General features: G+C 39.1%; 1 protein-coding gene across 1 annotated transcript in view; it reads left to right on the top strand.

Moving 5' to 3' along the window:
• The window catches only part of PUDP (pseudouridine 5'-phosphatase), a 69991-nt gene extending 65888 nt beyond the window's left edge, over positions 1-4103 (top strand). The window contains exon 4 of the mRNA XM_070943450.1: positions 3795-4103. Coding sequence (XP_070799551.1) covers positions 3795-3971 — 177 coding nt within the window. The 3' untranslated portion in view covers positions 3972-4103. The remainder of the gene's footprint in view (positions 1-3794) is intronic.
• The last annotated feature ends 13559 nt before the right edge of the window (positions 4104-17662 follow it).

Genomic DNA, 17662 nt, shown 5'->3' with positions numbered 1-17662 from the left:
ACCAACCAGCTCCTATATGCCTTCCCACCGGTCAACTTATTGCCCAAGGTAGTGCGGAAGTTAATACAGGAACGAGCAGAACTGGTGCTCATTGCCCCCTCCTGGAATCGGCAGACCTGGTTCGCAGACCTCAGGTCACTGTCGGTGCAACCGCCTTGGCGGGTTCCGGACGATCTAACGACACTCACTCAGGGGCAACTGGAGCATCCAGACCCCCTCTGGTTCCAGCTCACCGTGTGGCGGTTGAGCGGGAATTTATGACCAGGCTCCCGCTGTCGGACGGTGACATTTCTACTATCCAGGCGTCGCGAAGGGCTTCGACCACTCGCATTTATGAATCTACCTGGCGAGCTTTCTCTTTGTGGTGCAAAAGACGTCTTCAGTCACCTTCATCGGCCTTGGTATTGCTAGTCATCGAGTTTCTACAGGATGGCTTTGTCTCCGGCCTGTCACCCAACACTCTTCGACGCCAGGTGGCAGCCCTGTCCACCGTCTTGACCGGCTCTTCTACGGACCCGATGTCCCGAAATCCACTGATTCGACAGTTTCTGCGTGGCGCTACCAACATCCGTCCGCCCGCAGTTCATCGATATCCTACTTGGGAATTGCCTAAGGTACTACAGGCTCTCACCTGTCCTCCATTCGAACCCATACGAGACATTTCCTTGAAACATCTATCCTTCAAGGTGGCTTTCCTAGTGGCGGTTACCTCTGCGTGCCGAATTTCAGAAATGGCGGCGCTTTCCATCCGGGAAGAACTCTGCATCTTCCACCGAGACAGGGTGGTGCTGAGATTGGATCCATCCTTCATTCCAAAAATCAATTCGATATTTCACCGAACCCAAGAAGTGGTTCTCCCAAATTTCTGCCCTTCTCCTCAGCACCCCCTTGAAAGGCGTTGGCACACCCTTGACGTCCGACGGGCTGTCAAGATATATATTTCCCGCATGGCGACTTTCCGTCGTTCTGATGCACTCTTCGTGTCCTTCTTACCGGCTTCCCTGGGGGCAAAAATTTCCTCGGCCACTTTGGGACGTTGGATTAGAGCCTGCATCTCGACGGCTTACGAGGCTTCGGCCCTTCCTACACCACGCAACATAACCGCACATTCAATAAGGAGTGCAGCTACATCGGCGGCATGGTCCACCCGAGCCACCATTGAGGAGATCTGCTGGGCGGCGACCTGGGCATCCCCGTCACCCTTCATCCGCCACTACCGCCTGGACAAGTTTGCGTCAGCGGATGCTGCGTTTGGACGGAGAGTCCTCCAGGGGGTCCATGCCTCCTCCTGATCTCGGACCCGGCCTCCTCCCACCCGACTGGACACCTGGCTTTGGTATGTCCCATCCTGACTGCCGTGCCTGACTTAGGAGAATGGGCGTTGGTACTTACCTGATACGCCTCTTCTCTGACTGTTGGGCACGGCAGTCAGCCCCTCCCTGCATGGGGAGGCCGGGCCCAATGTGAACTCCTTGGGAGGGGGCGGGGTGTTCTAACCTTCTTTGTTTTTCAATCCCTAGACACGTCTATCTGCGCATACTCCCTCGTCTCAAAACTGACAGCCTTGTCAGGAGGAGGGACTTCCTTAATTTCTGCAGACCTGGTCCAATCAAGCTCAACCAAGTCTCCACCCATCCTGACTGCCGTGCCCGACAGTCAGAGAAGAGTCGTATCAGGTAAGTACCAACGCCCATTCCCTCATCTAAGTCATTTATGAAGACATTGAAGAGTACTGGGCCTAAGATGGAACCTTGTGGTACCCGACTGCTTACTTCCCTCCATGTAGATGTAGTACCATTAGGGACTACTCATTGAGTACAGTTTGTCAGCCAGTTACAAATCTACCTGGTAGTGATTCTATCTATCCCACATTTTTCTACTTTACCAAGAAGTTGGTTGTGGTCTACTTTGTCGAAAAGCTTGCTGAAGTCTAAGTATACTATGTCCACAGCATTTTGCTAGTCTACTAATTTATAGTCAAAGAATGAATAAGATTATTTTGGCATGATCTGTTTTTAATAAACCCGTGCTGGTTACTAGTTATAACTTTCTTTGTTTCTAGATGTTCACAGATCTAGTTTTTTTTTAAATTACTTTTTCCAGTATCTTCCCAGGTATTGATGTTAGGCTGATTGGTTTGTAGCTTTCTGGATATGTCCCCCCACCCTTTTTTTTTTTTGAAGATGAGAACCACATCAGTTCTTTTCTAGTCTTCAGGTAGTTCCATGGTGCTCCAGGATTTTTTAAAGATATGGTACATATATGGTGAGATAACATCTGCTAGCTCCTTCAGAACTCTGGGATGTAATTCATCAGGTTCTGGTGAATTATATTCATCAAGATGAGACAGGTATTTTCTTATCATTTTCTTGTTTTTATTTTTATTTTTAGTTTGTCTTTTTCAGTTATGTTTTTGGTAGGCTGGACTATAGTTTCTTTTTGAGTGAAGACTGATGTAAAGAATGAGTTAAGCAGCTCTGCTTTCTCTCTACTTCCTGTTACTTCCTTGCCATCTTCTATCTTTAGTGGACCGAGTCTTTCCTTGATTTAATTCTTGTTATTTATATGTTGAAAGGTTTTTTTACCTTTGACTTTTGTGCAACCATACTGGTTTCTTCTTGGATTTCTTGTATTGCTTTTTCAGTGGTATTGTGTTGGATTGGGTTTTTATGTTAATATTTTTCAGACTTTTCCATGCTTCTTGAGTTGTTTTCCCCTTTAGGATTTTTATCAATGGAATTTTTCTTAAACTCTCTGAGTTTGTTACATTTTAGCTGTACTATTAAATGCAGGCTGGCCTGAAAAAAATGCTTTGGTCATCCAGGATTTAATAAGAGATGGGCGGGCTAGTCTCTAGATCTAGCTGGATCCAGAAGAAGGTTTCTCTATTGGAAATGTGCTGACCTGGTTTTCAAGTGTGATGTGCCTTTCCCCAGAGGTTTGGATGGCCCATAGTCTCTTGGTCTCTCCTAAATCCTTAAAAAACTGGCTGTTCCCAGAGTGTTAGAGAAGCCTGTTTTTCATGATTTATCTGAATGATTGCAGTTAGCTTCAGCTGTGTTCTTTTTTTTTTGGGGGGGGGGAGGATATTTTTTTGCTTACCTCTTTTTAATCTCACTTTAGCCACCCAGCGTCTCAATATGTGAATTGAGCAACTACTTATATAAGTGTCTTAAATAAATGCAATTCAGATATTGTTTCCATATATTTTTTCCTTCTCCCTGTTCCATGTGAGAGCTCGAATGCATACTAGAATGATAATATTGCTCCGAATATTGTGATCCTTAGTAAACAATTTGAAACATCCTAGTGATCAATGTAGTTGAAGATGTCAGTGTACTACGATGGTAGAGAAGTTGTAAAAATATAGAAGCTTGGGAATCTGCATATTCTTATTTCATAAACCTGATAAGCTAATACTAGTAATACAAGTATGTGATTCTTGGATAAGGCAGGTGATTTCATTTCAGCACATACTTGCATCTTCAAAGCCATTGAATAATGTTGTTCACGGACAAAATACATAATTACATCTTTCACACTGTTACTCTTGATACCTTAGTATCACAGGCTTAGGCTTTAAAATCCAACATGTTTACAAGCAGTGTGAACTGAAAAAATAAAAGTATATATTTAAAAAGAAGTTATCCCACAAAATTGTTCCCAAGTGTCTCAACAATGCATTGAGTTTAAAACAAATCATTATCATTTATTGGTCATTACATATCATTAATCATAACAGAATAAATATTTTGCTTCTGTTTAATTTGATTCTTTTGTTTCTTAATCTTCAGTGTCTTGTGTTTGAAGATGCTCCCAATGGAGTGAAGGCATCACTGAAGGCTGGTATGCAAGTGATCATGATTCCAGATGAAAACTTGAACAAAGATCTTACAAAAGAAGCAACTCTAGTGCTGGGGTCCATGAGTGATTTCAAGCCAGAATTGTTTGGTCTACCACCATTTGATTGAACATTTTTTTTAAATTAATTTAGTATTTTTTTAAAAAAAATCATAGTTTTTTTTCTTTTTCTTTATAGTATTGTTTCATTATTTACACTTCAGCTTAATTCAGAATTAAAATCAGAATTAAAATCACAGAATTAAAATGTATTTGAAGCCTAAGAGGTTTCTAGATTATGAAAAAAAGAAATGCTCTTTTTCATATATTTTTTTTAAAAAATCAACTAATAGCTCTCCTAAATGTTCTCATTACTTCTTCCATCATTTTTATCTTCAGAAAAATTCTATAAAGAAAATTTTCTCTGGTTTTTTTTTTTTTTTTTTGTTGGTAATCACCAGAAATAGTCATGCAGAACTATACCGTGTTTCCCCGAAAATAAGACATCCCCTGATAATAAGCCCAATCGGGCTTTTCAGCGCATGCACATCCCCTCAAAATAAGCCCCCCACCAACTACTTATACGCATGTGCAGCCAGACCTGCCATTTCCTCTGGTTGCTTTCCGCACAAACAACATAAGGTGAGGCGATGCTGGAAGAGGGGCGAAAGGAGAGGAACATGCTGCACACACCCCACATGCCCTTACCGTATCTACCGGTAGCACTGATGGCCACCGCAAAAAGAGTGGTAGGCCAGCGACGCGTCTCGTGCCCGGTAACTGGTAACACTGATGGCTGCCACAAAAAGAACAGCAGGCCAGCAATGTGCCTTGCGCCCCATTCCTTACCAGTACCTACCACCGCTTCCAACAAAAATGAGAGAGAGAATGGGGAAAGAGAAAGGAAAAAGAAAGAAAGAAAGAAGGAAGGAAGGAAGGAAGGAAGGAAGGAAGGAAGGAAGAAAGAAAGAAAGAAAGAAAGAAAGAAAGAAAGAAAGAAAGAAAGAAAGAAAGAAAGAAAGAAAGAAAGAAAGAGGGAGAGGAAAAAGTGAGAAACGGAAATGAGAGGGAGGGAGGGAAAGAGAGATCCATTTCCCACACAAAGGGAAACCACAATTGCAATCCCTAAACCCCCACACAGGGAAACCACAATGCCAAATCCCAACCCCCACAGCCCCAGAGTTTTGGATTAATGGATTTAATGATCTAAAATGACTTTTATTTTGACCCCCAGACAATATGAGTTCAAAAAGAAAGAGTTACTCCGTGGAATTCAAGAAAGGAATAGTGAAAGATTCTCAGGGCAAGAATCTGGCAGCTTTCTGCAAAGAGAAGATGTTGGATCTACGTATGGTCCGAAATGGAGAGTAGAGTACAATAACCTCAGTGCAGAAGGAAAATGACAAAAAGTGCAGGTGTGTATCAGATTGGCAACCATTATTTCCTGAACTTGAAGACACTATCTCTGAATGGATTGCTGACAGGAGAGCAAAGGCTTTAGCTGTACACAGGGCTAATATTCAAGCATTTGCCCTTGAAATGGCACCACAATTACAAATTTCCAAGGAACAATTCAAAGCCTCTCAACACTGGCTGGATAGCTTCCTTCAGCGACATGAACTGTCTCTGAGGAGATCCACCTCGCTGTTCAAGCTGGAAGATGAACTTGTCAAACGGGCACTTGCATTCAAGTCATTCGTTGATAGCATTGACTTTGCCAAGTACCAGCTATCGAACATTATCACTATGGATGAAACAGCAGTCTTTATGGGCCAAGGGGCTCAAACCACCATTGACCAGAGGGGTGCCACATCAATTTATATTCCCTCCATGGGATAGGAAAGCGCATGTGTGATGTGCATATTGGCTATTCAGATGGATGGAACCAAAGTCACACTGCTAATAATAAGCAAGGGAAAGAAGGACAAAATCAAAAGGGTTTCAGGGATTTACGTCCTTGAAACTGAAAAGGCCTGGTGCACCCAAGCAGCTATCAGGAAGTGGGTGGAGCTAATGCTCCCACTTGTTGTGTGAGGTGGCCAAAGAGGCATAGTGGTATGGGATTTAGCCAGCACTCACCGTGCCAAGGATATGAAAAAATTTCTTGCTCAATGCAGGATCGATCAAATTATGATTCCTGCAGGAATGATTGGCTACCTGCAGACATTGGATATCAATATTAATAAGCCGTTTAAGGACCATCTCCACATGCAAATAAATCAGTACATAGAACACGGAATGATAAGAAACCAGAGAGGTAATTTTATGAAGCCTGGCCTGCCAGAATTCGTCAATTGGGTGAAGAATGCCTAGGAAAAAATAAGTGACGACTGTGTTGCAAATGCAATAAGAGCAGGCTACATAGACAGGAGGTACTCTTTTAAGGAGACCGCTATTGCTAAGCATGAGCAATTGGGACCAATGGTGTTGAGCAAAATGGAACATTAAAAGAAACATAGGATGGAATTCAGGATGTGGACAGTTTTGATGATGTTGTGGAAAAACATCCACAACATGATATGATATGACTACCATATTGGAATAAATTGCTGAGTTTGAAAAAATTGTTGAATTTGAAAAAATTGTTGAATTTGAAAAAATCAATGAATTTTAATACGGTAAATTGTTGAATTTGAATAAATTGTTGTACCATACATGAGCATTGTGGTTTCCCTGTGTGTGAGTTCAGGGTTTGCAATTGTGGTTTCCTTGTGTGTGGGAAATGGGTCTCTCTTTCCCTCCCTCCCTCCCTCCCACTCATTTCTGTTTCTCCTTTTCCTCTCTCTCATCCCCTCCCTCTCTCTCTTTCTTTTCTTTCTCTCTCCCATTCTCTTTCTCGTTTGTTTTGAATCTCACAAAGACTAATTTCTGGCATCTTTTATCAAGGCGGGTGGCAGGTGGGAGCATGGAGTGAGATGTGGCATCTCTTGCTGTCTCTTCTCCCCCCCACCAGGCATGGCAGGGCTTCTTGCCTCTCGCTTATCCACCCGCTCCCTTTAGGGATGCAATTTGGGGGTGGCAGGTGGGGTGGGTGAGAAACGTTGTGTCCAGGGCAACATATAAAAAAAAACTTTATTGAACTCGTGAGGAGGGGTTTTTTTTACAACATGTTTCCCTGGACACAACGCTCGCGTCCCGCTTCTCGCCCGTCCTACCTGCCATCCCAAATTGCATCCCTAAAGGGGGCGAGTGGCTAAGCAAGGGGCAGGAGCCCTGCCATGCCCAGCGAGGAGTGGGAGAAGAGATAGCAAGGGGAACCACGTCTTGCTCCACGCATCTCGCTTCTCCCCTGTCCTACCTGCCATCCCTCTCAATAAAGAGACAGCGGGGAAGGGAAGCAGCCAGGCTGCTGTTGCCATTGGGGTGAAGTGGGACGTATTGGGCCGCGAGATGTGCATCCTACCTTTCTAGCTCCGTCACGTTCCTCACCGTTGTGTCCAAGAAAACACATTGTAAAAGGAAACTTCTTGTGAGTTCAAAATTCTCGAACTCGCGAAAAGTTTTCTTTTATAACATGTTTCCTTGGACACAACGGTGAGAAACGCGATGGAGCTGGAAAGATAAGACGTGCATCCTGCTTCTTACCCGACCCACTTGCCACCCCCAAATTGCATCCCTAAAGGGGGCAGGTGGCTAAGCAAGTGGCAGGAGCCTTGCCATGCCCAGCGAGGGGGGAGAGAGACAGCAAGGGGAGCCACGTCTCGCTCCACGTGTTTCGCTTCTTCTCCGCCCCACATGCCAGAAATGAGTCTTTGTGAGACTCGTCGCGCCCCCACCGCTGCCTTGTGGAGCAGGACTCTGCAAGACTTGTGCCATTGCACGCACGAATGGCAGCACTGCCACTGGGTTTGACATATTGGCGCAGCCGTGAGCGGCAGGACGGCAGCTGTGCTGGTATGATGAAGCTCACGGCGGTGCAGCAACAGCACAACAAGCCTTGCAGAGTCCTGCTCCACAAGGTGGCAGCGGGACATGTCAGGACAGCGCCAGCCAGCCTCTCGGCCAGCACGAAGAACGGAGGGGAGGCGATAGTGGCGACGGGACATCCAGTCCCATGCTCACCACCTCCTGCACCCCCAAAATAATAAGGCCCCCCCGATAATAAGGCCAAGCCTTTATTTCGGGGTTCAAAAGAAAATTTTTTGGGTAAATACGGTATTTAAATCACTTTGGGTGGACTTTATTACAAGATTCTACCACCAGTGATAAAATTATCTTTGAATTTATGTGTAAAGTTCTTTGATCATCTAAATAGGAGGGCTTTAGGTCTGTTTTCAACATCTTTTATGTAGTTGTCTATGTTTAGCTGAATGTGAAACATGTAGTTGAAAATATTGCACAAATAATAATTTGTTGTATAATCTGAATTCATGCATCATGGTAAAACGGTTATCTCAGAGCCATCTATGGCTCCAAAGCTCTTTGTTATAATCCTCAGAAAGTTTTTTGTGACCAAGAATTGCACACAAATAATAACGCCACAGTTATCAATAATAATGGCATAATATATTACTATTTATTTGGTGAGATATGTAGGAAAGCTATAATGTATGTTCTAAAATAGGTATAACAGGGTTAATGAAAAATACATAACCCTCCTGTAAATTTATTGACCTAACATTGCATAAACCTGGCACAGTTCAAATAAAATTTTGGAAAAGTTTCCAGCTGTGTTCTAAGTCATAAATCACAACTTACATCGAACATAGTTTTTGTTTACCCAAGCTAAAAACCAAGCAAACCATCTCACGGCTTAGTGCTATTTGTGAACCCAATCATGTATTCCAAAATATTTATTTACCTAAATCCATCCAGGAAATAAATCACATCACTGTAGGGAATGACTTATTTTTTTTTCCTTTATACATTCTTTAAGGATAATTATTTTAATGGAAAAATTATAAATGTATCTGGAATAATTTGGGATTTTTGTATTAAAAAGATGAGCATTTCTATAACTCTACAACATTTCAGCAGAGAATTTCAGCAGAGAGATTTTAAGCTGCACAATCAAATGTATATCTTATTACCTCCCCCCCCCCCATGTATGGTCTTTTGCTGTTGGATGTTTTCTTTTTCCCAAGCTTTTGCCCTTTTGTCTTTCTTTTCAAAGCCAATTATAAATACATCTTCCAGCTTTGAGGAAACCTTTGCTCTTGAACTCTACTAAATATCACAAACAATATTTCTTCTCTTCTTCAACTTACCTTCTTGCTTGATTAACCTCATCTGATGAAGTCATGACTGCAGCTTACTAGATACTGTTTCCTTTGCTGCATATTGTCTATTTTCAATGTCTATTGTCTTATGTCCAGAAAAAAACAGTAACTGCATACTGTTACTGTTACTATGCATACTTCTCACTATGAAAGTAGTTACTATGCATACTTCTCACTATGAAAGTAGACGTCTGTGTACTTAACAGACATACTGCTGAAATCTGGTGCAAGGGAAAAAACCGTTTGGAGGTTGAAATTATGTACATATGGTGTCTTTATTTTGTGTGGCATTATTTATGGAATTTACAGAAAATTGTTTTGAATGTTAAGGACATTAGGAATATCCTGCTATACCTTTTTCAAAATTCATCAAATGATACATATTTGTAGATTTATTAAAAGAATGGTAGGTTATAAATATATGCATGTCTGAATGCTGTAAATTTACAGCATATCTGAATGCTGTAAATTAAAATGCTTTGCTATAATTAATTAAAATAAAACTTTATCTACATGTCCTGAAACATCACTGTTTAGTGTACCAAAGCTTCTGTTTATGTGTGTGTGTTTAAAAAAATCAATTGTTCATTGTTCTCTATTCTTAAAATAACTAGGATTACAATATGACTGTGAGCATATATAGCTGAGATTTATGGTCAGGTTAACCTACTGCAGTGGTTCTAAAGCTGTGATCCATGGACCCCTAGAGGGTACAGTGTCATCACAGGGCATCCACAAAGGCTTGAAGAAAAGTTATGATTTAAATATTGAGTTAAGTCTTGGTGGTCCATGGCCACAAAAGGTATTTAAATGGGATCTATGGTGAAGAAAAGGTTGAGAACCAGGCCACTGACCACTTTGGTTAGACCAAAGTGACATTTTATAACTAGCATTCAAAAGATGGTATTCATTCTGTAATTATTTCTATTTCCTAAATATTTGTTGATACCAATCACTTTATTACTATTCTCAAAAATGTAGTTTGTGTTATGCCCAAGTTTTCTTTTTTGTATTATCTATTGAATTGCTCTTCTACAGATGACATAACTAAATGTTAAATTTTTCTCTACAATTTAATAACTCTATGAATTCAGGTAACTTTCTTCATTTTAGCAAATCCCATAATTATTAGCTATTTTTTGCATCATACACATGGTGCTGGATAAATTATTTCCTAATTGTACCTTTTCCTTATAATGCCAGAATGGAAAAGAACTCTGTTTGATAATCATATTAAAGAAAGCATATACTAAGGACTGCATAACAGACACTCAAAACAGACAGGATTATTTTTGCCCATTATATGAGGATTGCTTGCATTTCTTTAATAAAAACTCTTTAATAAAAAACACGGGTTTTGTATTTGCACAATTGCTTATTTAGAAAAATGTTTTTGTCACCCCCAAATCAGTACTCGTGGCACTGTTCCACTTATTTGAGGACATGCAGAGCAGTAAAACATTACAATCATCCAACCTGCACTTTTCCGGTTAAGGTTTCAGCATTTGCTAATTCAGTATTCAAGGCATTTTCACAGAATGAAACTACCGTTAATAATGAGAATTGCCTACATGAAATGTTCAAACTATAGAGAACTCAGAATTAGCTCCTTGCTTCATTGTTTTTCTTTATCTGGGCCACAAGGGTAGGAGGGATCATAATTCATGTGGTATAAGCATTGTCCAATGGGTTATTTTAAAGTATTTTGGGAAATATTTAAAATCCCACATAGGATAAAATTAGAGAACATGTTGTGTATGAAATAGAGAAACACAACAAAGCCCTCAACAAAATCCTTTATCTTCTGAAATAAACTCCCTGACAGCTCAACCAGCCCACATTAACAGAATACAAAAGTGCTAATCTTTCAACAATGTTAGTACTTATTTTAGCAGTTTTAGCAATAGCGTTGACTATTCATCTGGAAAGAATATTTGAAATTCGGCTCGTGAAAATTGTATCCTGGTTTCTATGTGAGGGTGGGTGTTTTTGGTTTCTTGGCTTTCTTTTCCAAAAATAAAATAATTTTGCTCCAAATTCTGTCCTACATATGACTTATATTATAGCACTTGTATCACAACAGGAAAAAAAACTAATTTTTTTTCCTCCAATGCTGCAGACTCACCCATCAAGCAAAAACAATCATTCTGAATAATAACCTCTGTGTAGCTAAAATGTGAATCAACTTAAGTATATGTAAATTCAAAGCCCAGGACAAGAGCTAAACTCACAGATAATCACACAGAAAAACAGGACCCTTTAAACATTTTCAAATTCACTCTGGAGGCCAAAAGCAACAGGTCAAAAGAGCATGCAAAGCAATTTGTTTCCTATTAACATACATCACACATTAACACTGCATATATTAAAGCAAAACTCTTTATTTTAATCCCAAATATATATATATATATGTGTGTGTGTGTGTGTGTATGTATATATATATATATATATATTTAATTTTCATGCTGGTTTGTTAAGCATGTGTCACAGCAATACAAATGTGCAAACATTCTATTAGCAGTCTTTGTATCTTCAATACAGAATTAGTATACAACTGCTTCAAGTTCACATGATTTCTAAATTTCTCAGCTAATTATTTATAAAACTCCAGTAACTTACTGGAGAGGCAATGAATTAAGCTGCAAATTGTCCTCTTCAGTCTGGGTTGATATCTCTTCTGCTCTGTTATCCATTCTCCCAGATCTGCATCATCAATCTTCACCAATAAAGCAACAGAAATATGACTGGTAGCTGTTCTAAAAGCAACATAAAAAGTCCAACAGTGACTTTCAGAAGAATTCCTAAATATTTTTTCCTTTCATGTAAATGCTTTATGGTTGATTTGGAGCTACATTTTGAATATATCCAAACTACAACAGTTTCTGCAGAAAAGAATAGGGGAGAAAAGTAAAAATGGTTTTAGGAAAAATTTAACACCACAGACAGATTTGTTACATAATACAAACTAAAAGGGAGTTCAAACTTCTGAATCTGACATTTACTACTTTCCTATTTTGAATCTATACAATTGAATATAGTAATTACGCATTCATTTGTTTAAATGTCTCTTTCATGTATATGACTGCGCAAATCACAAATTGCAACCCTGCCAGCTAGCATAGACTAAAACCAAAAACAGCAATAAAAAAGAAAAACCGACCACAAAAGAAATATAACCTAACTGAGGCCCACGTGCAGTTTCTATTCTCAATACAGATAGATTCATTAGACATAATGGGCTAATCTGAAGCTCAGTGTGTGTGTTGTCCCAGAGGTTGATACTGTTAGGATATGGTATAAGTCTAACAAGTTGTCCAGGCAATATATGTGTTCTATCACTTTAAATGTATAAGATGTAATGCTGAGTAATTGTACTGCTGAGTCATTGTAATGACTAATGACTGCTGACTGACTGCTGACTGCAATTATCCTAATTGTACTGTTGAATCATTGCACTGCTGACTTCACTTATCTTAAGTGGATAATTACTAGTGTAAACTCTATATAAGGAGAGACCCAAGCTATAGTCATTTTTGCTTGACTTGTTGCTTGACTTGCTGGTTGGAACTGTTACTGTCGTGTGTGAAGACGTGGATGGATATGCTACCATCGTGATTTGTTACCAGCATTGAATTGCTGTTTATTACCTACTGCTGTCTGTATGGTAAGAGGATAACTGTAACTCTGTAACTTCAGATTGATTTGAATGGCTAAAGACTTGGATTGATTAAAAAGACTATGCAATTGTTTTTCACTGCAAAGTAAAAGCTTTGTTAAACCAGTTTGTATGTATTATATTCATTGCTCTCAGTACCGTTTCTCTGTGCCCTTGCTCTGCTGATTGGTTAACACACCAATATCCTTAACAGATACTACAAAATGCATACATACATAGAAAATGCATACATCTTGAGTCCTGCCAAATGATATAATTAACAGAGAAAATTTGGAGCATGCCATTCCTTTTGGAATGAATGAGATGAGCACAGTTAATTTGATTTAGGTGATACAACAAATAATCTGTCCCTGTTTATATAGGATTTTATAAGTGATGTCCAAGACCTTGGACTGAACAGAGCCTATTGGAAGCCATTACAGCATGGAAAATAGTGGGCTGTGCCATGGTGGAGCTATAAATATTCATTTGTCTGGGTTCTGAGTGAATTGCAGTTCAGGATGGATTTCAAGGGCAGTCCCATGTAGAGTGCATTGTAATAGTCCAAACAAGAGAAAATCAAGACATGAATGACTTTGACTACGGCTGCTGATCCAGCAATGAGTGTAATTGTTAGATAAGGATTTGTGCAAAAGACCTTCGGGCCACAACTGCTGATTCCCAAACTTTGCACTGGTTCTGTATGGGGGAAATGCTATACTATTGAAAACTACAGATGGGAACATCCCATATCCAGGGACCTCTAAGAAACACATCACTCAGTCTTTCCAGCGTTAAGTTGAGGTATAGAACATAGAATAACATAATTGGAAAGGACCTTGGAGGTCTTCTCATTTTTCATGTTATTTCTCATCTAGATCTCCACAGACTCCAGCAATGGAAACAATTGATGACATCATTTGCTCAGCTTGGGTAACAAATTGATATTATCCATCATTTTCCTATGGATGTTAAATAGGAGTGGAAATATTGTAGAATTTTGAAGGACTCTGTCTACGGACAAATCTATCAATATCTTTGGAACTGATACTGGATGAAGGGGGACATATCTCACTGGCCTACCTAGTTCCAATCATCACTTATCTTTTCCTGCCCTCTATCAGTTGCCACCTCCATCTTCTTGTAATAAAATAAAAACATCTGACATGTTTTATTTCAGGCACCACTGAAAACCAAGTGTTCTGTGCATGCAATGGTTTGTGCATGGAACAATTTTCTACATCCCTACAATTTATGTAAATATAAGTATAGCATGAGTCACTGCTGTTTTTATTGGATCTATTGGATCAATAGATATATAAAAAGAGAGTGTGTGAGAGAGAAAGAAAGAGGGAGAGATGAAAATGTAGCCTGTCAAGGGCTTGTCGATTATAAATTGTTGTTGTTTTTGTATAAAGAAAATTAGTTAAAACTTCATTCTGGTTTTTTGATTGCTGTACATTTGCTGTGTACAGCAGTGACACAGAATTATTATTACAGCCATTGATGTAAGGCACCAGAAATATAGTACTTACTAAATGAGAAAGCTGATAATGATGTAGGACTTAGACGGAAAATTATAAGCTATCAGATGTTTTTGTAGCGTAACTGCTAGCATCTTATAGAATTGGCTAAATTGTTGGAATTATTCACCATCATGGTTCAGGAACAGAGTGGTGGGCCACCTACCCTGAAATGGAAAGTAAATAGCTATGATGACCTGATCCAGAATAAGAATGTTATTCTTGTTACAAAACAATACCATGGGCATTGGCTTTTAATTATATCTTTAGCTTTTAACTGAATTCCAGAATAACAAATGCTCAAACATTATAGAATAGAATAGAATTATTTATTGGCCAAGTGTGATTGGACATACAAGGAATTTGTCTTTGGGGCATATGGTCTCAGTGTACATAAAAGGAAAAAAGAAAAAAAAATACCTTAATCAAGAATCGTAAGATACAACACTTAGTGATAGTCATAGGTTCCTAATAAGCAATGACTTCATACTAGGAAACAAACAGAACAATATAAATAGTAAAAATACAAGCAACATGGTTATAGTCATGAGTGGGAAGAAATAGGTAATCATAAGATACAACACTTAGTGATAGTAATAGGTTACTAATAAGCACTCAAATCATACTAGGGAACAAACAGAACAATATAAATCATATATTCATAAATCATAAAAATACAAGCAACATGGTTATAATCATAAATGGGAGAAGATAGGAGAAGAAGGATGAGAATAATAATAGTAATGCAGTCTTAGTAAATAGTTTGAGTGTTGTGGGAATTAGTTGTTTAGCAGAGTGATGGCATTCAGGGGAAAATTGTCATTGTGTCTAGTTGTTTGTTTGTTTATTTATTTATTTATTTTGTCGCATTTCTATGCCACCACAAGGCTAGTTCTTCAACCTCCTGTCTGTATGCAGATTCGTCATTGACTCGAATTAGACCAATCACTCAGTGGTGGGTTTCAAAACCCGGCGGTACCGGTTCACTATTGGTACCATGTGGGCGCGCTCGCTCACTTTGTGAGCGTGCAATGCTTCTGCACATGCGCAGATCATTTGTGATGACATCTGGGTGGGTGGGCGGAGCCTCCCACCGCCACCACTACCAGTTTGCCTGAACCGGGGTGAACTGGGAACAACTCACAACAGCAATCACTATTGCATCATCTGCAAACTTCAGTAATTTAACAGAGGGATTTTTTGAGATGCAGTCATTGGTGTAAGAGAGAAGAGAAGTGGAGAGAGCACCCCTGGGGGGCTCCTGTGCTAATTGTACAGGTATCTGATGTGATTTTGCCTAGCTTCACCTGTTGCTTCCTGTCTGTTAAGAAGCTTATGATCTATTTACAAGTGTGGTCAGGTACAGCTAGCTGATTTAGTTTAGTTAGAAGAATATCTGGAATGATGGTATTGAATGCAAAGCTGAAGTCTATAAACAGGACCCTAGGTCTTTGGAGATTCAAGATATTGTTTTTTATATATTTTCTATTATATTTATTTATTTACATTTATTTATTTATATTTATTTATTTATTTATATTTATATTATATTTTCTATTATTTGGCTATGATTCCAGCACAGGTACTACAGAAGATGGAAGATACAGATACTAGTTTACAGATTAAACTCAAAATATATAAAAAGAAAAGTAGATTTAAAGGTTGATTATCAGTGGTGAAATCTTCCCCGGTTTGCCACCGGTTTGCTGCCCGTGTACGCGTAGTGCGCGCCAAGCACATGCTGTGCGCGCACATGTGCAGTGCATGGCAATGTACACTGCATGCGCATGTGCACTGCACACCAAATGCACGCTGCACACACGTGCATGCACAGTACACATCAAATGTGCACTGCATGTGGAAAAAGGAGGCTTGGGAAGGTAAGTAGAACAGCGAGGGGTAGGAACAGCTGTGCCATGCAATTTAGATTCACTAGAAAGCAGGATTTCCTGCTTTCTAGTGATTTTAAATCATGCGGCACAGCTGATCATCTGAAATACCAGGTTTTTTACTACCAGTTCACCTGAACCAGTAGTTTTTATCACTACTGGTTTGCCCGAACTGGTGCAAACCGGTAGCATTTCACTACTGTTGATTATATATAGGTATTTGATGTAAGATCTTTGGTATCAGCTTCCAGAGGAACTGAATTTATCTGCTTCATCTCCAAAATGACACTAAATATGAACAGCCTTACCTCATATAAGAACTAGCCTCTAAAAGATTTTAATTCTAGATTATCATTATCTTGAGTACACAAAGTCAGATAGATTATTTAGTGTAATTGACATCCAAATGATCTCTAGGTGAAGTTGGATGTGTCCCAAGATTCAGTTTAAAAACAACTCTGCCATTAAATGTCAGAAATGTAGCACAAGAATCCTGCACAAAATCTGTTTATTTTCTTCCCTTCCTCAAGCCTCAGCTTCCTTTCTTGGCTTGCAATATTAAAACAAAAAAATCCCCTCAAAACTACAATTTCAGGATTGCACAAGTATATATTTTTATGCAATCTACCTATTAAGACTGTTTTGAATAACTTTATTGGCAGGGACCTTTTTGCACTTCTGACTATAGAGAGAAACATCAATTCCTGACTTCATCTATGGTTCTATGGACTTATGGACTATGTCTTCTTAGTTCACAAAACATTTTAATATTTGATACACTTTAACTATGTAATTTATAATCTGGAAAAGGAACAGAACATAATAACAAAAAAGTGTGACATGCCCTCAATATATAGAATAGGATGGGGATTCCTATCCTTAGCAATTCCAGTCAACAGATTATAGGGCAGTAAAAAGAGATACAGTTGTCTGCCATGGTTCTTAGCCAAGCTCATCAACTGTAGAACAAAGTTCAATAGCTGTATTCAGAGTATAGTTTCATACGTCAAAAGAAATTGTAAAGCATGAGCCCTGAAAAAAACATCTAAAAGGTCACAGCCATATATATATATTGCTATTGAACTATCAGTGATGGAGATCTCTCTGTTCATTTTTAGAGATTCCACATTTTGGGGAGTCGTATCAGTTATTTGTTCTTCCTTCAGCTCCAGAGTTTACCTGGTTTGTATTGCAGCACATTTCTTTCCACAAAAATGTGTTCAATTCCAGTACTCAATCCAGGGGAGATTGAAGATGAAGTTTGTAGTCTGATATCATGATGGATTTATATTATTATTATTATTATTATTATTTTAATTCTTGAAATTAAAATAATTCTTGAAAGTAAGTTGGTTTTTTTAAAAATATAAGTTATTTTTGTACAATAATTTATTTTCTCAGAACAAAACACAACACATCTAATGAACATTGAAATAAATACCTGGCTAAATGTTTCTTCTGAGAATTATCTATCTTTGCCTGCCTGCCTGCCTGCCTGCCTGCCTATCTATCTATCTATCTATCTATCTATCTATC

This window comes from Pituophis catenifer, unplaced genomic scaffold (genome assembly GCF_029215685.1).
Source record: "Pituophis catenifer annectens isolate HBS135680 unplaced genomic scaffold, rPitCat1.0.hap2 SCAF_4, whole genome shotgun sequence".
Lineage (NCBI taxonomy): Eukaryota > Metazoa > Chordata > Lepidosauria > Squamata > Colubridae > Pituophis > Pituophis catenifer.
Note: the sequence above shows the minus strand (reverse complement) of the source record. Positions and strands in the feature narration are given on the sequence as shown.